Source organism: Anopheles arabiensis, chromosome X (genome assembly GCF_016920715.1).
Source record: "Anopheles arabiensis isolate DONGOLA chromosome X, AaraD3, whole genome shotgun sequence".
Classification (NCBI taxonomy): Eukaryota; Metazoa; Arthropoda; class Insecta; order Diptera; family Culicidae; genus Anopheles; species Anopheles arabiensis.
This window is the reverse complement of record NC_053519.1, coordinates 21,098,894-21,121,136: the sequence shown is the minus strand read 5'-3', so window position 1 is coordinate 21,121,136 and position 22,243 is coordinate 21,098,894. Positions and strand designations below refer to the sequence as shown.

At 43.8% G+C, this 22,243-nt stretch overlaps 2 protein-coding genes across 2 annotated transcripts; one reads left to right on the top strand and one right to left on the bottom strand.

Annotated features, from left to right (window-relative positions):
* Positions 1 to 3,124: 3,124 nt before the first annotated feature.
* LOC120905695 lies at positions 3,125 to 9,486 on the bottom strand (the record flags this gene model as incomplete). The annotated part of the gene is made up of 5 exons (XM_040316703.1): positions 9,424 to 9,486; positions 4,277 to 4,472; positions 3,818 to 4,162; positions 3,517 to 3,578; positions 3,125 to 3,148 (listed from the first exon to the last, which is right to left on the bottom strand). Coding segments are annotated over exons 1-5 (690 nt in total), but the record flags the coding sequence as incomplete, so codon positions are not given.
* Positions 9,487 to 10,447: 961 nt separating this feature from the next.
* Positions 10,448 to 11,782, top strand: LOC120905692. Its single transcript, XM_040316696.1, has one exon. The coding sequence runs from the start codon at positions 10,448 to 10,450 to the stop codon at positions 11,780 to 11,782; it is 1,335 nt and encodes a 444-aa protein (XP_040172630.1).
* The last annotated feature ends 10,461 nt before the right edge of the window (positions 11,783 to 22,243 follow it).

Genomic DNA, 22,243 nt, shown 5'->3' with positions numbered 1-22,243 from the left:
CAACATAACACCCGCGGATGTGGGAGAGTTAACGGTTCCTTCAGAATATCGCGAACAAATAGAGTGCATGATAAAGTGTTATAATCCCAACGAAAACCCACAATCGGTCGAGACCTTAGTAATCAAGTTACAAGATGAAAGTGTAGTTCGTGAAAATCCTCGTAGGCTTGCTCCATTAGAAAGGCGTGTGGTTAAAGATCAGGTGCAGGAATGGCTAGACAAAGGTGTCGTAAGATCATCGTACAGTCCATACGCAAGTGCTGTGGTTGTGGTTCCTAAAAAGAATGGTACGTACAGAGTGTGCATCGATTACAGGGAGCTGAACAAGAAGATGATTAGGGATAAATATCCAATCCCTAACATAGAAGATCAAGTAGAGCAATTGGCGGAATCTCGAGTTTTCACAACGTTGGATCTTTAAAATTCTTATTTTCACGTTCCAATAGACGTAGATAGTCGGAAGTTTACAGCTTTTGTTACTCACGAAGGGCAATATGAGTTTTGTCGGGCTCCATTCGGTTTGTGCACCAGTGGAAATGCATTTTGCAGATTTATTAATTCTGCATTACGAGAGCTCATAAACGAAGGAGTTATCATAACGTTTGTGGATGACATTATAATCCCAGCTAAGAGTGAGCAAGATGGTATTGCATCTTTGAAGCGTGTGTTTGAGATGGCCGAGAAAGCAGGTTTAAGATTCAATTGGAAGAAGTGTGTGTTTTTGCAAAGGCGCGTGGAATATCTGGGGTACGTTGTGTATGACGGTCGAATCGAACCAGCAGAGCAGCAGATTGAAAAAGTGAAGCGGTATCCCCAACCTAAAACCACAAAGCAGTTGCAGCGATTCATAGGTCTTGCAAGTTATTTTCGTAAGTTCATACCGGGATTTGCGAAGATAGCTCGTCCTTTAACGATGATGTTAAAAAAGGAAAATCAGTTTGATTTTTGGTATACGGGAAATTGCTGCGTTCGAAGAGATAAAATCAGTGTTAGTGAATTATCCGGTATTGCGTATTTACCAAAGTGGTGCAGACACTGAAATCCATACAGATGCAAGTAAGGAGGCATTGGCTGGAGTGCTCATGCAACGTGCGGTAGATGACGGGATGTTTCATCCTTGTTATTACTACAGCAGACTAACCAACCAAGCTGAACAGAACTATCACTCTTTTGAGTTAGAAACATTAGCGGTGGTAGAATCTTTAAAGAAATTCCGGTGCTATTTACTGGGACAAAAGTTTAAAGTGGTAACGGATTGCTTTGCCTTCAAGCAATCCATGGCTAAGAAGATACCGAACGCAAGGGTTAGTCGTTGGATGGTGGTCTTAGCAGAGTTCGAATTTGAAGTCGAACATCGCAGTGCCGAAAGAATGCAGCATGTGGATGCTCTATCTCGTGCCAGTATAATGTCAGTGTCTACAGCGATTTGTGAGCGTATGAGGAAAGAGCAGCAGCGTGATCCAAAGTTGGCAGCCATTCTTTCAAAGTTGTGCAGTGGTGAAGAAATCGACGACTATTTTGCAAAAGATGGTGTGTTGTATAAGGGTGATGTCTTTTCATCCAGATTGTGCGTGCCAATCTCGATGGAAGCAGAAGTTATTAAGAATGCTCACGATCAAGGACATTTCGGAATCAGGAAAACCAAGGAACGTTTAGTGAGTGACTATTACATTCCAAGTGTTGACGAGAAGATAGAGAGGTGTATTTGTTCTTGTGTGAAGTGTATTCTAGGTGACAAAAAGAGGGGTAAAGCGGAGGGATTATTAAACCCTATTCCAAAGGGCGAGGTACCTCTCGATACGTTTCATATCGATCATCTCGGCCCTATACCGTCGACGAAGAAATCTTACAATTACATCCTGACGGTGATCGACGCGTTCAGTAAGTTTACGTGGCTTTTTCCTACCAAATCAACGGCGGGTGACGAAGTAGTGAAGAAGTTACAGGTCATCGCAAGTGTTTTTGGCGATCCCCGACGAATAATTAGTGACAAAGGAGCAGCTTTTACATCGTCAATGTTCGCGAGTTATTGTGAAGAGCGTGACATCGAACTACACACGATTGTCACAGGTGTTCCAAGAGGCAACGGACAAGTGGAACGAGTACATCGCACCATTATTCCGGTTTTGACTAAGCTATCTATCGATAAACCGGAAGAGTGGTACCGACACGTGAATGCGGTGCAGAAGGCGATCAACAGCAGCTGGCAGAGGGCAATCCGAACCAGTCCGTTTGAATTGCTAGTTGGAGTCAAGATGAAAGATGCTGACGGTAACACGTTGCGCGCCATGGTTGAAGCAGAGTTGCAACAGTCGTTCCAGAACGACAGAGATGAGCTACGCAAAATGGCTAGGGATGGAATCCAAGCCATCCAGGACGAAAATCGACGAAGCTACAATCTACGGAAGCGACCGGCGCGTAAGTACGAAAAAGGTGATCTGGTGGCACTTCCCGTGACACAGTTTGGACCGGGGAGAAAGTATCGGCAGCGGTTTTACGGTCCGTACGTCGTGAAGGAGATTCTGGAGCATGACCGTTTGAGTGTGCGGAAACTTGATGACGATGCTGAAGGACCATCGCAGACGACTACGGCTTGCTCAGCCGTGAAACCATGGGTACATCCGGGCCGGATGTAACATCAGGAAGGGCCGTGTAGGATGGGTGACGAATGAACCACCCTGTGGTTCGTGATGACAGCTCGGATGAGAGCAGCGTGACTCGATTAACCGGGGGAACGGTGAACGGATAGCGGATGCGGACAGTCGCACACGGAGATTGAAGTGAAACACACGTGAAGAACTAAGACGATTTTGTTAATTTGAATTGAATAAAGCACTCTTTTCTCTTTCATCCTACATGTATGTGTGTAAAAAACTGACGACGGCCACGGGCTTCCCGTCCGGCAAAATGAGTGTATTTTTTGAGTGATTTGAGTGACGCTGTCGAAATGCAGTCCACGCAAACAATGAGACCCCAAATTTTGAGTGATTCAGGCCGAGGGGTATGAGGAAGCAAGGAGAAACGCGCTGCGATGAGAGTTCGCATTCTGTTTTACACGCGCGCTTCACTAACACCAATACAAATACCGTGCTTTGACGAGCCGTCTGTGAATGTGTGTGTGTCTTCTTTCAGCGAGCTCAACTTGGAGCTGCTCGTCACATCGTGTTGTCTCGCTTACACTACAGCATCGAACCATCGCTCTGTATGTCCCCCCAGTGTGGGTCGACGACAGTAGCTTGTGATGTTTTTTTTTTTTTCAATAAAACGTTAATTTGAGTTTTAGTTTTAACCACAATAAAAATATTTGTTGTTTTTACTTGTGGCTATTTACATTCCGTATAAGCCCAACAGTATTAGATTTTTTTCTCGGAGAAACTAATTTCAACGAGCTTTTTTTATTTTTTTATGCGAGCGGGCGAATCATATTTTTCTGGAATGAAGAGCGGCGTGCGCCCGCTCATTAATGGGAGCGAGCGAACCTTATGATTCCCGCTCTTCTTGCCCATGTCTAGTTGCTATGTACACTAGCTCAAACGCTTCAACATATTCTTTTACGAATTGCCATTGTTCCATAAGGTCTGTAAGTAGAATAAAATTTCAAATTATAGTTAAAACCAACCTTATGATGAGTTTAATAATACAACCTAGCTCCGGGTACTGTTGGCCCAGGTCACTGAATAGTTCCTCACGCTCACTAAAATATTTCAGCATTTCAAAAATGCCTCCCCATCTCGTTTTGGAATATAGCGGTGGAAGTGACTCTTCGCTAAACACAGACTTGTACAGTTGTTACGGCAGTTGTTTGCCACCAATGTACATTTGCGTAGTTCCACATTGTATGCCTTGATGACATCACTCACTGAAAGCTGCATAGTATGTACGTGCTGTCTCACTACAGTTATAGTGTGACTGAATTCTCGTTCTACGGATTCAGTCCACTCCAATTGTTCGTCAGGAATCGTGCAGCCATCGTCTTCCGTTGGTGTGTTGAACAGGGTTTGAAGTTCGGATTGTAATTGCTTAACAGCAGCTATCATGTTCGCCCCGGTATCGCATGTTACCGTGAATATCTGCTCTAGTGAAACATTGTATAGAGCGAGTATTTCCAATATCTTGCTTTTCAAAAATATTCCAGTGTGTCTATTGTTTAATTCCAGCATGCCTGTAGAATTATTGATATTTTCATTTTGGAAACATGTGCAAAGATTGAAAGAATATAAATCAAATTGAAATTATTTTTGCGTTTGATAAAAATTTGTAATTTTGTAAGACGTATTACCTATGGTGTAAATAACAATATCCTTTTTCATTGTGTCATAAAATTGTATGTTAACACCTAATATGTGTCGTCCGAGCCGGGTTGCACTGTCGATCTTGAGGCAAAGTAGTTTTCCTTTAACTACGGAGGATATTTCACTCCGAACTTTTCCTGCAGCAGCTCCTAGGTGGCAGACAAGGTTCTGACGATTCAGCTGAATTTTTAATGCATCACATATTGGTTGAAGGATTATCCTCAAACCTTCTCATTCTACGCAGAGCATGGGTACATTATGCATGCATATCAATTTTATCATGTATTCTAATAATTTTTGTCGATCGATGATTACTGGAACTTATGTATTTTTTTTTTTTTGCTTCGATGGAGCTGCAGCGTCTTCTTGCATGAGTCCACATGACTTAGTCAACACTGGGTGAGCCGTTCGTATGTGCCGGATGAAGTTCCCCGGATCATATTTTTCGCTCTTTTGGCGGTATTTGCAACCATTGAAATTGTCAATAGTGCACACCATGTGTCCATTTTCCACAGCCACGCAGTCATCGATCACTATACTGCGTAGATTTCGTTTCCCTCCCGATGTGCTCGCCGTAATGTTTTCGACCATTGCTCTAATGTTTTGTAACTAATATCACACTCAAAATTATCCACTTTTACACTTAATATTACACTCAACTTGCTACGTTTATTTCGTTTTGATCAAGATTCGAGCGATAATCGTATTGACACAAACAAAAACTAATGAAATGAAAGCCTTTTCACCGCACGCTCTGTTGTAGTTTGACATGAATACAGCCATTTGCAATACGACACAGTTCACGATTCATACAGGTTGGCGAATGTCAAATGAATGTATCTTGAAAATGTCTTCATGTCAAATGACATTTTTTGACGGGAATGTCAAATGACAGAGAGAGATGGGAATGGGAAGCTTCAAATCGAATAAATGTTTACAATTTTATGTCGATGAACGTCACCGTTCGCAACACTGTCCAAAACACCCATCCCTATTCGGCAGTAATACTATGACAAAAGTATGAATGTGTGTGTTAATTTTCAGCCAATTCTATTTCGTTTGCTTATAGTGGTTGGTATCATTTTAAAAGAGGTGATTTCAGTGTTAATTGCAATATATTGTTACACTGTAATACAACATTTGAATGAAAAGAAAAAGGCATAAGCATCTTCTCAAAGCATCCTCACAAGGCGGGTTGGGTTGTTCGGAATTTTAAAATCACGATAAACAAGTTAATTTTCACTTTAAATGCTGCCAAAAATAGGTACACAGTTAATGTTCATTTTTGACACCTCAATGTTGTGGGCTCCTGCCGAAACTCGAAACAATAACACACCTTGGATTTGGCTGAATATTTCTTTAAAAATTGATCAGAACACTACAATGCGTATATCGACACATAATATGACCTTTCTTGTACCAAATATCACCAATTTTACGACAAACAATGCACTAACTTAAAAGAAAAATAAATATTTGTAAGCCAATTCGCCCCGTACGCTATAACCATCAAACTGTCAAAGGCTGCTCTGTTTAAATGTCGCATCAAAATGGCTGTCAAAACGGGCCAAAATAAGCAACATAAAATCAATAATTAAAGTGCTTTTTAACACCAATCTTAGGAAAGTAAGAGTGTTAAATTGCTTTAAACATTTTTTTGTACATATTCACATTGATACAAACATTTTCTGACCCGTATTCGCGCTGCCAAAAATAGGAACACAGCCTGCCGAAAATAGGAACAAACTGCCGAAAATAGGAGCAAAATCAATGTTTGCATTTTCACGAATATTTATGAAAAAGGGATTTGAACCGGCAAATAAAAATATTGTAACATACTACGATAGTTTATCAACCAGAATAACAACACTTTCAAGAAAAATAATGAAAAATATTGATGTGTGAGCAATTTTTGTGAAACTGCTGCACTAGCCTGCCGAAAACTGGTACAGTTACCCTATGTAATCTTAAAAATTAAAAAAAAAATTAGACATTTTTGATAAATTTTTTTTGCACATGGGTTCAAAACATTGTTTCAGAGGCATCATTAAAATTTTTAAAACGATTTTTAATCCAAATTTATTTTGTAATAAAGATGCGAAACTTACCCGGGTAGGCGGTTGTACACATGACGGTTAATGTTTGTAAATATTGTGATACGTTCGGCGCGCACTTTGCTTACTGTAGAATGCAATAGCAGTGACAGAGAGGGACAGCATGTACAAGTAGGGAGAATAGGTTGACAGTTGTTATTGAACCACCGCCGAAGACGGGCGAATAAATATGACACCGAACCAGAACTCCACACTTACCAGAACAGTGTGCGGAAAGTCGATGCGCGGAATGTGGAGGAATAGTGCAGAACGAGGCAGGGTATCGAGGCGGCCAAACGTACCGTAGTTGGTTTAATTGCGAATGAATTATATCATTCGTTCACTGCGTTAGGAAGAGATGGTCAAGTTACACTTATGCAACGGACGGGTGGAACTACGGAACTTTACTTGCGCGATGGATCGGATTCCAGGCGGCGTTTAAACGCTGCGGGAGTTTTAGCCGATTAAGGTGCAAACTTGCACTTCTTCCGTAGAAGGGGTAATGCTGATCGGTCAACCGACTGAACAGCTGATAACCAAGAGTGGTTACCAATTGGGCAGAGCCTTCGGCGGCATCTGCTAATGGGGAGAAACACTAAACACGAGTGATCTACGTGTATGAAACTAGTGAATTGTCTCACTGTTTCGAATAAGCTTTATTTATAACGAATTCTTAAACAGTGATGACACAATGTCTTTTTGCACTTATTTTATGTTTACGACTAATATTGACCTATTTTCATTATGTGGTTGCTAACCTTCCTGGTTTGAGGTTCGTGCATCAAAATATAAAGTAAATGTCCGGTTATTTGTTTGTCACTTGGCGTTATTGTTGCGCAATCGTTTTGCAGCCGTTCTGAGTTGCGAGGCGCGTTTCATGTTACCGACGCGTTATGTTTTTATAAGTTGTCGGTTCGCGCTTCGTGTCCTACGATTTGTGTATGTTAACCATTTATTGCATGGTTAGTTTTCTGTCTCACCTGATTCGATTGTTGGTTAATTTGGATGTGTTTTTAGTTGGATGGTTTCGGTAAGCAACAATTATGTTGAGGTGGCTGTTGGAGCAACTGCTGGAGTCGAGCAGTTCGGAGCGGAGCGGAACAAATCCGTTCATTTTTTGAACTTGTTTACGCTGACATCACTAGCGGTTTTGATTTAATAAATAGATGGCGAAAAGGCTTTTTCGTCCTCTTCTTCTCTGGCAAATCGTCGTTACAAGATTGGTAATTATTGGAAGCTTAGAAAACAGAAAAAAAAACGCGCAAGACTTTATCCGAAATTCTCCTCCGAGTTAACATTGGTGCCGTGACCAGGATAGTGTCGAAAACCTGATTAGTCGAGAGTTTTTCGATAAAGTAAATATTATCTGCGCGCGCTTACGCTAACCCTTCTGTACACGCACTCGCATCGTTTGGCTGGCTTTATATTACGCTAATACCAATAACTAATCTTGTAAAATGTCCGTGCAACCGACGATCTTGGCGTAGAGAAGAACGATTTTGCTTACTATCTTGGGACGATATGAACAATTTAACCAAGATTACCAATCTGAGCGGGACTCGATTGAGGTTGAAACTAGAATGAGCAAATTTGAGCAAATGTGTAAGGATTTGGAAAGCATTCAACAGCAGCTGGAAGATAGTGCAATCACTGCTGAAGAAATGTCTTATTACGCAACACTGCGCGAAGATTTTGAACCACGACTCATAAGACTGCAAGCTGCTTTGAAGGCAAAATATAGGCAAATTCCTCGTAGCGAAGGGTCGCAGCACAGGGCCGGCAGCAACCCGCTGCAAGGCATAAAGCTGTCCACCATAGCATTGCCCGATTTCGATGGCGACTATATGCAATGTTTATCTTTCCGCGACACCTTTGAGTGTCTTATTCACGAAAATGATGAGCTTCCCGCCATACAGAAGTTTCACTATTTGCGCGCAGCCGTAAAAGGCGAAGCCGCACAAGTAATTGAGTCGATAACAATAAGCTCAAATAACTATACACTGGCTTGGAAAATGCTCACGGAAAGATACATCACACCGGCTAGGAAAGAAAACGCAAAGGCATTGCATCAGTTGGTCGATAAATTCGAGCGGCATAAAAAAACGTTGAGCCATTTAGGAGAAAAGACAGATGAATGGAGCAGTATTCTGGAACATTTGTTGTGTACAAAATTGCCAAAAACAACACTACGCGATTGGGAAGAGCATGAAAAATCCCAGCTATGAAGCACTCATTACATTTTTACATCGCCGTATGAGAGTTCTAGAAACGCTGTGAGTAAACAAATCTGAGACGTTAAATGATGAAACACAATCCTATGCAAGAAGAAATAAATTTACACGCACCTCCAGCTTTGCCACAACTGATCGCGATAACAACAGATGTCACTTATGCAATATGCCGCACACTATCATAAAATGCCAGCGATTCCTTGCCATGAATCCTGCGCAACGTTACCGAACAACGCTTGATGCGCGGTTATGTCTAAATTGCCTGCGGGACAATCATAGAGCTCGAGATTGCTCCTCGCAGTATAAATGTCGCCACTGTAATTTAGCACACCACACAATGTTACACTCACAAAGCACTCCCGGCACATCCACCACTACACCCATACAGCTAGCTGCGCGGGATGAACCGGTACACCAAACACACAACACTAACGATCCAACTGCTAACACACAACGTAGTTTTGTAGCTGCAGTTAGACAAGCACCTTCGCAGGTATTGCTCCAGACTGCACTATTGAATGTTGTTGATGCAAATGGCATTGTGCATCCGGTTCGTGCACTTTTGGACAGTGTTTCGCAGCCTAATTTAATGAGCAGCAGGCTCGCTCAGAGGTTAGCATTGCGAAATGACACTGTAAATATAACCCTTAAGGGGGCAGGTCTGACCCTGAACGATAAATAAATCGGTGCGAGCTACGATCGCCTCGAGAACAGAAGATTTCAAGTTGGGTGTTGAATTTTTGATTGTTGACAAGGTGATAGCTGATTTGCCGGCGCATGATATTTGTACTCGCAGCTGGAACATACCCACTGAAATCGTTTTAGCGGATCCACAATTTTACAATCGACATCATTCTTGGCGCTCGTCATTACGCTTTATTCTTTGTGAACGTAAATCAGCACAAACTTGCTCCGACCCTTCCGACAATGTTGAATAGCGTATTTGGTTGGGTTATGATTGGGCCCACCCCTCCTCAAGATCCTGCACCGCCGAGCGATTGCACCACTGCATCCACAATCATCTGCATGGCCTCTCTGGAGGATTCTATGGAACGCTTTTGGAAGCTAGAGGAGCTAAGTATGAAAGAAGCGTACTCTCCCGATGAGCGGCGATGCGAATCCTTTTATAAAGAAACCATCCAAAGAGACGATTCGGGTCGGTACATTGTGCGTCTACCCAGACAGCCTAATTTTAACGAAAAGCTTGGCCTGTCTAAAGCAACTGCACTTCGGCGTTTTGAGTTGCTGGAAAGGAGGTTGGAACGGAATCCACAGCTCAAATCCGACTACCACAAGTTCATGAAAGAGTATTTGGAGCTTGGCCATATGTCTCAGATAAGAAATGATTCTGACGACGAAAATGCTTACTTCCTGCCGCATCATCCGGTTTTTAAGGCATCCAGTTCCACCACAAAAGTGAGGGTAGTATTCGACGGCTCGGCAAAGACAAGCTCTGGCTAGGAAAAACGATTTAAGGAAAAACGATATACTTTGTGTTGGCCCTATTGTGCAAGATGACCTGCTGGACATAATTCTGCGATTCCGTACATACAAGGTCGCCTTTCTCGGTGACATAGCAAAAATGTACCGGCAAGTTGCGCTACACCCAGATGATCGCCGATTAGTTCGAGTACTGTTTCGCTTCACGCCACACACACCTGTACACATATACGAACTGAACACAGTTACGTACGGACTTTCTCCATCCTCGTTCATTGCTACTAGGACACTACTTCAGCTAGCAGAAGATGAAGGTGCCAATTATCCTGTTGCTTCCAGAGCCCTACAGCACAATTTTTATGCAGATGATTTTATTGGTGGTGCCAACACCATGGAAGAGACTATTGTTCTGCGGCGAGAGTTGTCCGAGTTGCTTGCCAAGGGAGGTTTTGAATTGCGCAAGTGGACGTCTAACTTGCTTGGTGTGGTTTCCGGTCTGAGTGCTGACCATATTGGCACGCAATCGTCACTACATTTCGTACCCAATGCAACAGTCAAGGCGCTTGGCATCTCGTGGAAGCCCGAAACCGATGAGCTATGCTTCGATTCGAATGTCGGCATCGATGACACCTCTTCAACTATGCGATCGATCTTATCCAACATTGCAAAAATGTACGACCCACTCGGACTGATCGCACCGATACTTGTTCGAGCAAAAATGTTGATGCAGGAGCTATGGTTGCTGAAATCCGGCTGGGACGAACCTGTACCGCAACAAATCTACAAAAAATGGAAAGCAATTCAAGGTGATTGGCAAGCTTTAGCTGAATATAAAACTAATCGCTATGTACTTTTACCACATTCAAAGGTAGAATTTCACACTTTCACCGATGCCTCCGAAGCTGCCTACGGAGCATGCACCTACGTACGCTGCGAGACCGCGAAGGGAGAAGTGCAAATCAGCCTGTTAGCGTCGAAGTCTCGCGTTGCACCTTTGAAGCGCGTCACACTGCCGAGACTGGAACTTAGTGCAGCTGTCCTGGGAGCGCACCTTCACCATCGCGTCAAGAATGCAATGCAGATTGCTTCTGCCGAATCCATCTTCTGGTCCGATTCAACTGTAACCCTAAAATGGATTGCTTCACTACCCAACACTTGGAAGACGTTTGTAGCGAATCGAGTTGCGGAAGTGCAACATTTTTCGCATCCACGGCAATGGCGGCACGTTCCGGGTACCTGCTACCCTGCTGATCTGGTCTCCCGAGGCATGTCCGCAACATACTTCAAGCAAAGCACGCTTTGGAAATCCGGCCCAGACTGGCTAGCGCAGCCTTCATCATCCTGGCCCAGCTCAAACCCGGAACCGGTAGACGATATGGACTTAGAAACACGTCAGGTGAGTGCTACTGTCGTATGTGCAAAATCTCATCCATGGTTCGATATCTCATCCTCCTACACTAGAATGGTACGCATTATAGCCTACTGCATACGTCTTGTGTACAACACTAAGCAGAAAGCAAGAACGCAGCAGCTAGTGTCGCATGCTAAAGCACCAACAGCAATCACAGCCGAGTATGTGGAGGCAGCAAAAATAGCTCTATGTAAACTAGCACAGCAAGATGCCTTCTCTGTGGAAGTTAAGCAACTGATAAAAGGAGAAGCCTTACCTAAGCAATCGGCCTTACGAAAATTGACTCCTTTCGTCAAGCTAAGCATCCTGCGGTAATACCCGAACACCACACTTTTACCCGGCTATTAGCAGAGCACTTCCACGAGGAACGAAAACATGCCAGCGGAAGGCTGCTACTATCACAAATCAGGGAGCAGTATTGGCCCTTGGACGGACGTTGATTGGTGAAAGGCATCGTGCGGAACTGTTTCCGATGCATTCGTCAAGATCCTGCATTGGTGCAGCAGCCAAACGGGCAACTTCCGTCATCCCGCATCACACCTAGCCGGCCTTTTTCCATCACTGGGGTGGACTACGCCGGCCCGTTCTATTTGAAGCCTGCGCATCGCAAGGCCGCAGCCGCCAAGAGCTATCTTTGTGTATTCGTGTGCTTCTCCACGAAAGCGGTTCACCTGGAACTGGTAGGAGATTTGACAACCTCAGGATTTTTGGCAGCCCTAAGACGCTTCACGTCACGGCGTGGATTCCCAGCGCACATCCATTCCGACAATGGAAAAAAACTTTGAAGGAGCCGAACGTGAGCTAAGGGAACTTTTTGAGCTATTCGAGGATGAGCAACACCGCAACACTATTACTGCCGATTGTGCCGATAAGGGGATAAACTGGCATTATACCCCTCCAAAAGCTCCACACTTTGGCGGATTGTGGGAATCCGCAGTTAAGACCGCGAAGATACACCTGTACCGACATCTAGGCAACACCCGGTTGTCGTATGAAAGATACTGTACCATACTTCATCAGATAGAAGCTGCAATGAATTCTCGGCCGTTATTACCATTATCCGACGATCCGAATGAGTTAGCCGCCTGTAGGGATGAAGAGTGAGAGAGAGTAGTTTAGTGAAATCAGAGAGAGCGAAAAATATTGAAACATGCAAAAATGAGGATGAGAGAGGAGAGATTGGACGAAAGCAGAGATAGAGATGAAGAAGGCGCGCGGAAAAGGAGACGGACGTCTACCGGTAGCTAGCGGTAGCTAGGATCAAGAGAGTGTGAACTCCGATAGTGAATCGAGAGAGAGAGAGAGAGAGAGAGAGAGAGAGAGAGAGAGAGAGAGAGAGAGAGAGAGAGAGAGAGAGAGAGAGATCGTGAGATCAGGGAGAGAAGACAAGTCAGGCGACAGGGAGAAATAAAGGAGCCTCGGGGCAGTCTTGTGGTTGATCGCAAAGAGATCGGTTGAGCGTGAAACAATAAAAAAAAGAAATTTAATAAAAAAAATCCTAATAAATAATTAAAATGTGTGACGATTACGACACCGCCCTCACGCCAGCACACTTCTTAATCGGAACATCGATGTATGCCGTTCCGGAACCGGACTACACACAGTTGAAAGCATGCACATTAGTCGATCTACAAAATCTACAAGGCAATTATTAGTGCAAAGGTTTTGGAAACATTGGGCAACAGAATACCTTCAAGAGTTGCAAAAAAGTTACACGTGGTCTGGTAACAAAAACAACAACATACTCGTAGGCCGTATGGTAATTTTGATGGACGAATCTTTACCAACAACGCGTTGGCCTCTAGCGCGTATTACAGAAATCCATCCCGGAGAGGACAACATCGTACGCGTGGTAACACTAAAAACAGAGAAGGGAACTTTTACGCGTCCAATTACGAAAGTTTGCATCTTACCTCTTAGCACCGATAATGAAGGCAATGCGTAGAATTGTTTATTGACATCCGTCAAGGTGGGGGAGGATGTTGGAGCAACTGCTGGAGTCGAGCAGTTCGGAGCGGAACAAATCCGTTCATTTTTTGAACTTGTTTACGCTGACATCACTAGCGGTTTTGATTTAATAAATAGATGGCGAAAAGGCTTTTTCGTCCTCTTCTTCTCTGGCAAATCGTCGTTACAAGATTGGTAATTATTGGTAGCTTAGAAAACAGAAAGAAACGCGCAAGACTTTATCCGAAATTCTCCTCCGAGTTAACAGTGGCTTTTCGAGTTGGTTCAACTCTCAATTGTAATTCTGTTAAAGTGTTTTTAAGTTGTGTTTGAACTACTGTTAGCAGTAAATCTGATACAATATTACTGTTCCCTGTCCGATCACACGCGGTCGATATTGGGCCAACAGTATCCTTAACCATTTTTATTTTACCTGAACGATGGTTGGTTTTCTGTTTAAAAGGTTTCTCTGCGAAAGTAAGTGCTTGTGCAAATATTTGTCTTTAAGCCAAACTGTAGCACACGTTTTTGTAGTTTCATGTCGCATTCATTTGGGTTTTGATATACAGCGCCTGGGCAAATGTGCAAAGAGTAATACTCTAAGCCCATTGCAATTGAATATCGTGTTCGTCTGCACTTCCTTCAAAACATTTACGGGCGCCTTTGTAGCGGTCTAAGAGAACATCTATGGTAAAGTGGGTGGTGGTAGGAAAAAAATATCGTGCTAGGATTACATTCCTTAACTATGTATGTAACAGTAGCAAATATTTAGATTCTGTTTGTAACAGTAGCTAATGTTTAATCTCACTATTTCGGATAATTTATTTTCCGCGTTTCGGTGTAACCTTCAAACCTTTAATATTTACCAGCAGTTATTCGTTGTGCAGCAAAATTGGAAGAGAGAGTTTATTCGCGACATACACTGTTATTTATAAACTACTCGATCGAGCCGAACACTCGATATTGAACGAAGAATGTTCGTGTTTCGTTAAGCACGATATGAAGTGACAGGGCTGTGCCTGAACATCCTCCCCCCCCTTGACGCAAGTCAACAAACAAAACAAAAACAATCAAAATAAACAGAAATTAGGTGCATGTGCTCTCGTCGGCCTCTGCCACAGGTAAGATACAAATTTTTGTTATCGGACGAGTTACGATACCTTTTGATGTTTTCAGTGTTACTACCCGTGTCAGCTTGTCGTCTCCGGTGTGCACCTGTACGATACGTGCGAGTGGCCAACGGGTTGGGGGGAGGAAATCATCCTTCAGGATAACCAGTCTGCCAGGTAAGATGCTGTCGTTCCTCTTCGCCATGGTGTTATCACGTTGCATCTCTTGCAGGTATTCCGTCGTCCAGTGCTTCCAGAAGCGCTGCACCATTACTTGCCACTTCTGCAAGTCGCTGAGGGTGCAGGAACGAAGATGGGTGTAGTCCGGCTCGGGGACAGCATGCATCGACGTGCCCACGAGAAATGCGCTGGGGTAAGTGCCGATAGCTCGTTAGGGTCGTCTGACATAGGTAGGAGAGGACGCGAGTTCATCGCCGCCTCAATCTGATGTAGGACAGTTGTGTAGCCTTCGTAGGATAGTCGCGTGCTGCCTAACTGCCGAAAAAGGTGTCGCTTGGCGGTCTTCACAGCTGCTTCCCACAATTCGCCGAAATGTGGTGCCTTGGGAGGGGTGAAGTGCCAATTGATGCCGCGGTTAGTGCAATCTGTCACAATTAGATGTAGCTGCTGTTCATCGCGAAACATTTCGAACAGCTCGTGAAGCTCCCTCGCCGCGCCTTCGAAGTTTTTCCCGTTGTCCGAATGTATGTGTGCCGGTAAACCGCGTCGTGCTGTGAATCTGTGTAATGCAGCTAAAAAACCAGCAGTAGTTAGATCACTTACCAGCTCCAAGTGTACGGCCTTAGTGGAAAAACACACAAACACGCAGAGGTAGCATTTTCCCGGGGCGGCTCGTTTATGGGCTGGCTTCAGGTATAATGGACCGGCGTAATCCACTCCGGTAACACTAAAAGGCCGGCTGGGAGTGATGCGCTGCGCTGGAAGCTGTCCAAGTTGTTGCTGTTCAAGTGTCGGTCGCTGTCGAATGCACCGAAAACAATTCTGCACAATGTGCTTAACTAGATGCCTTCCATCTAACGGCCAAAACTCTTCGCGAATTCGAGATAAGAGCAGCCTTCCTCCTCCATGACGAAGCTCCTCGTGTTGATACTTTGCGATCAATTGCGCGAACGGATGTTTCTTGGGAAGCAAAACAGGATGCTTCGCTTGGTAGGGAAGTTGAGATAGTCGTAAACGTCCACCTACACGGATAATCCCTTGTTCGTCAAAGAATGGACTTAGTGCCCGTAAAGGTGATTGCCTCATGACTTCGTTTCCCTTTTTGAGCTGCCCGAGTTCAGCTGAAAATGCATCCTGCTGTGCTAGGCGGCTTAACACAGTGTTTGCTGTTTCCATGTACTCGGGTGTGACGATTAAAGGTGTGGGGTGCTGTGCTGCTGTTCGCTGAGTGCGAGCCCTTTCCTTAGCGTTACGTGTGAAGCGAATGCAGTATGATACGATACGCAGCAATCGCTTGTAGCTAGAACACAACGCAAACCAAGGGTGATTAGTGGTTGTGTTTACAACGGCAGCACTCACCTGGCGAATCTCTAGATTCGTTTCGTTGGCTGGTTCCGGGTTAGAGTTGGGCCAGATGGAAGCGGGCAAAGATAGCCAATCCGGACCGAAGCTCCACAGTTTGCTTTTCAGGAAATCAGCGGCTGACATGCCTCGTGAAACCAGGTCAGCAGGATTAGACGCGCCGGGTACATGTCTCCACTGCCGCGGGTGTGAGTAATGCTGCTCTTCAGATACCCGGTTAGCCACAAACGTTGCCCATGTGTTGGGTGTGGCGCTGATCCAGGTTAAGGTGATGGTGGAATCCGACCAAAAGAAAGATTCTGCAACGTTGGTCCCCATCGCCTTCTTTACTCGGTGATGCAGGTGTGCTCCTAATACAGCAGCGCATAGTTCAAGGCGGGGTAGGGTGACGCGCTTGAGCGGTGCCACACGCGATTTGGAAGAAAGTAACGTTATGCGAATCTGCCCACCTTCGCCTTCACAACGCGCATAAATGCAGGCTCCATATGCTGCCTCCGATGCATCACAGAAGGTATGTAGCTGAATACGCGCACCAGGTAGAAGCGCATAACGACTAACCTTGAATTTAGAGATGAGTTGCCAATCCTCTTGTATTGTTTTCCATTTCTTACAGATAGTATCTGGAACATACTCGTCCCAACCAGCTTTCTGCAACCATAATTCCTGCATCATCATCTTGGCCCGAATGACAATCGGGGAGATCAGGCCCAGAGGATCGAACATGCGAGCTACGTTGGATAGAATGGATCGCTTTGTCGGAATGGACAAATCACTGGATATTGCGGATTCGAAGGATAAAACGTCATGCTCTGGCTCCCATGAAACACCAAGAGCCTTTACCGTCTCGTGTGGTAAGAATTGCCGCGCTGACTGTGTGCCGATTTGATCCGCATTTAAACCGGCAAGCACCTCGAGCTGATTGGATGTCCACTTTCGCAGCTCGAAGCCGCCTTTGGCGAGCAATTGAGAAAGCTCGATTCGCAACTGGCGAGCATTTCCGATGGAATCAGCACCACCGATGAAATCGTCAACGTAGAAGTTAGCTTTCAAAGCAGCTGCAGCATTGGGACAAGAGGCGCCCTCATCGTTTGCAAGCTGCAGCAATGTTCTGGTTGCCAAGAATGATGAGGGGGCTAAGCCATAAGTAACCGTATTCAGCTCAAAATATTCGATTGGCGAGTGAGGCGAAAATCGAAAGCAAATGCGTACAAATTTCCGGTCGTTAGGATGGAGCAATACTTGTCGATACATTTTCGCAATATCTCCAACAACGGCTACCTTATATGTGCGGAAGCGCAAAATTATGTCGAGCAGATCGTCCTGCACGACAGGGCCGACGCATAACGCCTCGTTTAGCGAAAAGCCGGTGGACGTCTTAGCTGAACCATCAAATACCACGCGAACCTTTGTTGTGGAGCTAGCGGCTTTGAACACGGGATGGTGAGGCAGATAATACGCGCGTTCGTCGTCGGAGGGATTTTTTATGCGTGACATGTGCCCAAGCTCCAGATACTCACGCATGAAATCATGGTACGCCGCTTTTACGTTTGGATCTCGTTCTAACCTCCTTTCTAACAAACTAAACCGCCTTAATGCTGCTGCCTTCGAAAGGCCAAGCTTAGCATCGAAGTCTGCTTGTTTAGGTAAGCATACCATGTAACGACCAGCTTCATCTCGCTGTGTTGTATCTTTGTAAAATTGCTCACATTTGCGATCCTCAGGAGAATAGCCATCGTTAACCTGTAGTTCTTCTACTTTCCAGAAACGTTTTATTGATTCTTCTAGTGAAACCATACACACCACGGATGAGGTGTGAAAAGTATTGGATGTTGCTGGCTGAGAGGTAGATGCTGATCCACTCACGACCCAGCCAAATACGCTCTCCATCAGGACTGGTAGATTCGATGACATTTTATATTGCGCCCCGCTTACAAAGAACGTGTGATAGTGCCGGGCACCGAGAATAATGTCGATCGGTGCCGACTTCTCGAAATGGGGGTCGGCGAACATGATATGTGGCGGTAATTTCCAGCCGCTGGTGGGCACATCATGTGCGGGCAGGTCAGCAATAAGCTTCTCGACTATCAAAAACTCAACGTTAATCGCATAAGGGCTCGCTCGGGATGATACCGTGGTGCGCATCGATTTCCGCACCGGGGTGGACGATTGACCAGCACCAATCAGCGTGATATCGACCGTGCCCGATTTGATACCTAGCCGGTTAGCAAAACGGCTACTCATCAAATCTGGCTGGGAGGCACTATCTAAAAGTGCGCGTGCAGGATGCATTATGCCATGTGCATCAACAATGTTTACTAGTGCAGTTTGAAGCAGAACTTGTTCCGTAGTTTGCCTCAATGCTGCTGCATAAGTGCGTTGCGTGTTTGCCGTGTGATCGTCTGTGTTGTGTGTGTTGCGTACGGAAGCATTTTGCGCAGCTGACGTGTTTGCAGTGGAAAATGCGCCGTAATTTTGTGAAGAGTGTAAAAGCGAGTGGTGTGTTGAATTGCAGTGTCTGCACTTGTATTGCGATGAGCAATCACGCACACGGTGATTGTCGCGCAAGCAATTCAAGCACAATTTCAGTGTCATTGTGTTTCGGTACCGTTCCTCCGGTGACATTTGCATGAAACGGGGGCATTTCGTTAAATTGTGATCGGAGTGGCATAAAGGGCATGTGCGTGTGTCGTGTGATGTTGACGGAAAGCTTGCTAAGCGCATAGGCGGAGCATGTTTATGTGCGTAGTGCGTTTGGTTCACGGTAGGGGGAGCTTCGGTAATGTTTACCTGTAGGGTTTCCAACACTCGCATACGGCGCTGTAAAAATGCGATTAATCCTTCGTAACTAGGATTTTGGCTAGTTGAGGCATTTTCCTCCCAATCTCTTAATGTGGAGGTAGGCAATTTTGTGCACATTAAGTGTTCTAACAAGCAGCTCCATGCCTCCGTTTTTTCGCCTAGATGATTGAGCGTTTTCTTGTGACGTTCGAACTCGTCCACAAGATGGTGAAGGGTTGATGCACTCTCCTTCTTAACGGTGGCCATACCAAAAAGTGCTTGAAGATGCCGTTTCTTTAACAAATACTCATTCGAGTATCGTTCGGTGAGCATTTGCCATGCTAGCTCGTAATTGGCTGCGCTGATCGTGATTGCTTCGATCACCTTTGCGGCCTCGCCTTTCACGGAAGCTCGTAAATAATGAAACTTTTGTATCGGTGGTAGTTCCATGTTTTCGTGAATTAATCCCTCAAAAGTGTCCCTATACGTGAGCCATTGCATGTAATCACCATCGAACTCAGGAAGTGAGATGGTGGGAAGCTTTATCCCTGCCAACGGGTTAGTGTTTGGTGTTATGCTTGCGGATCGCGGAGCGTGCACCCGTTTAGCCTTCAAATGGGCTTCAAGGCGTATTAAACGCGAGCCAAAATCGTCTCGTAACGCGGCATTGTGACTTATCACTTCCTCGGTGGCCGCCGCATCTTCCAATTTGGCCTGAATTGCTTCCAAATCAACGGAAAGCTTCTGGACCTTTGCAATGCGAATGTTGATTTCGATTGCATCCCGTTCCGGGTCAAATTCTGCCAAAAATTGTTCGTGCTTAGCCAATACTGCTAGTAAAACTGTCCTTCTGGACGACAAAACGTTTATCGGAGCAGTCATAGTGCGGTTTGACAAAAAACGCTAAATTTCGCGGACACAGTGAACTCGGTCGATTGTGAGGCGACTAAAGCACAGTTACACGCGCGCAAACAGTGATTATCGCGAGAATAATTAAGATTCAGAAAACCAGAATCGTCTTAATCCTGGTCACGGCACCAATGTTTAATCTCACTATTTCGGATAATTTATTTTCCGCGTTTCGGTGTAACTTTCAAACCTTTAATATTTACCAGCAGTTATTCGTTGTGCAGCAAAATTGGAAGAGAGAGTTTATTCGCGACATACACTGTTATTTATAAACTACTCGATCGAGCCGAACACTCGATATTGAACGAAGAATGTTCGTGTTTCGTTAAGCACGATATGAAGTGACAGGGCTGTGCCTGAACAGCTAAATATTTAGAAAATCGTTGCTGAGCTTTTTGTGTCGCCTTTGTTAGATCGGATCAGTTTTGAACCGTTGTTCACAAAATTGATAAGGTTCTCATGGCAATTTCAAAATAGTTTTTGAAAAACTTTTTACATAATTTGGTTTGCATTTTCAAAACAATCATTTCAGACGAAAAAAACTTTTTTTTGTGTTTTTTTTTTATATTTAAAAAAAATTATTTTGATGATTACACTTATAAAACATATAAAACATTAAAAAACGTTATAAAAACACTTTTTAAAAATCGTTCAAAAATGTGTATCTTTGAAAATTTTGTATAATATGTTATTTATATTTTTGAACAATTTTTAAAAGCCTAAGTTAGCATATAAAACTTGGTTTTCGAAGTGTCTTTATAGTTATGGTACGGCCTTAAATTTGTTTTTTCGTCATAAGTCGTGTAAAAATAGCGTTTTATTATATTTTGATTCATGTGTGATTCATGTCATCATTCAACTCAAGTTAGACTAATTTGTTTATACACAAGAGTTAGGAGCTGCGGCAGCTGCAATGCTATAATTAGCGAATATTATAACTAGCGAATTGAACCATAATAGGAGATTATAATGCTATAATTAGAGTGCCATAATTTGGCCAGTTCGAACGCGTTCGCAGAATTCAGTTGTGTAGGTACGATTTACATACCAACAGAACGCAGATCGAACACTAACGGATCAGATCGAACGCGTTCGATGAATTCAGCTGTGTAGGTACGATTTATACACCAACAGAACACAGATCGAACACCAGTTCGAACGCGTTCGATGAATTCAGTTGTGTAGGTACGATTTACATACCAACAGAACACAGATCGAACACAAACGGATCAGATCGAACGCGTTCGATGAATTCAGTCGTATAGATACGATTTCCACACCAACAGCACACGTATCGAATACTGCTGGACAAATTCGACGGCGTTCGAGGAATTGAGTTGTTTGGGTACGATTTCAACACCAACAGGGTACATTTTGATCTCTGACGACCCGTTCGCACGGTGCGAGAAAGAGCGAGAATGCAATATGATTTTGCACATTTCATTACCACATTTATGTGTGCCGTCGAACAATGAACGGAACGTTCGAACGCGTTCGATGTAGGGTAAACGTACCTATAGTGGTGCTAGTACCAATAGTGGTGGTATTGCACTAAAATGCGTCTCATACGATAAATTAAAAGTAGTTAAGTTATTTGAGATAGTGTGAAATGTTCTCTAGCCTTTTACAAAGAATTTAGAAATGAAATGGGGCCATTCCGTTTCTTAGTGACCGAAAAATCCATTATTTTGTGAAAGGTATCAACATTTTTCCAAAATCCTTAGGATTTCATAACGATACTCATAATCTTGTTAACGTTCTAAATGACCACATAACAACGCAATTATTAGTTTTTTAGCATAATTGTTATCAAATGATATTGTTTTATTCAAATTCATTGGCTTTTGACCATATTTACGTATTTTTAAATGTTTTTTACGATAGTGCCATTATAGGTACACCAAACAGGCATGTTCCTATAGTGGTCTTAGTTCTAAAATCAATAAAAACAGCTAATTTTAGATTTTTTTCGACGACATTTTTGACATGTCGTACTGTTTTCATTTAAATAAGCTGTGAAATATATTCACGAAAAGGGGCTGGCTGTGATATTTGGAGGAAATTTGAATAGGAAAGTGTACACCTTTATCGCTGGTCGGTTTGCAACTGTATATTCGTTTGTCCTTTTTTGTATATAATAATTCATGCAGTTCATAGTTCATGCAGATCGAGCAGTTTCTAACGTCGAGTAGTTTATAACCTAATCTTAGTTTCCTAACGCTTTGTTTTATGCAATTCAAATTTATGTTCGAAAATAATTATTCTAATTCCAACATTCCCGGCCACCAAAGAAGAACTTCTTTAAATTTCATGCAAAATATAAATCCAAAAATGAGTTCAAAAAGAATTCAAAAACAGTTCGACTCTTGAACCTGACGCTTATCTCCTATCATACTGCTCGTGTGTGTAGATGTGTGAATGTGTGTTGCGTGTATCTTGTTCTGCCATGAGTGCGAAATGTAAACAATGTCGCGTGGCTTGCAGCTGCGCG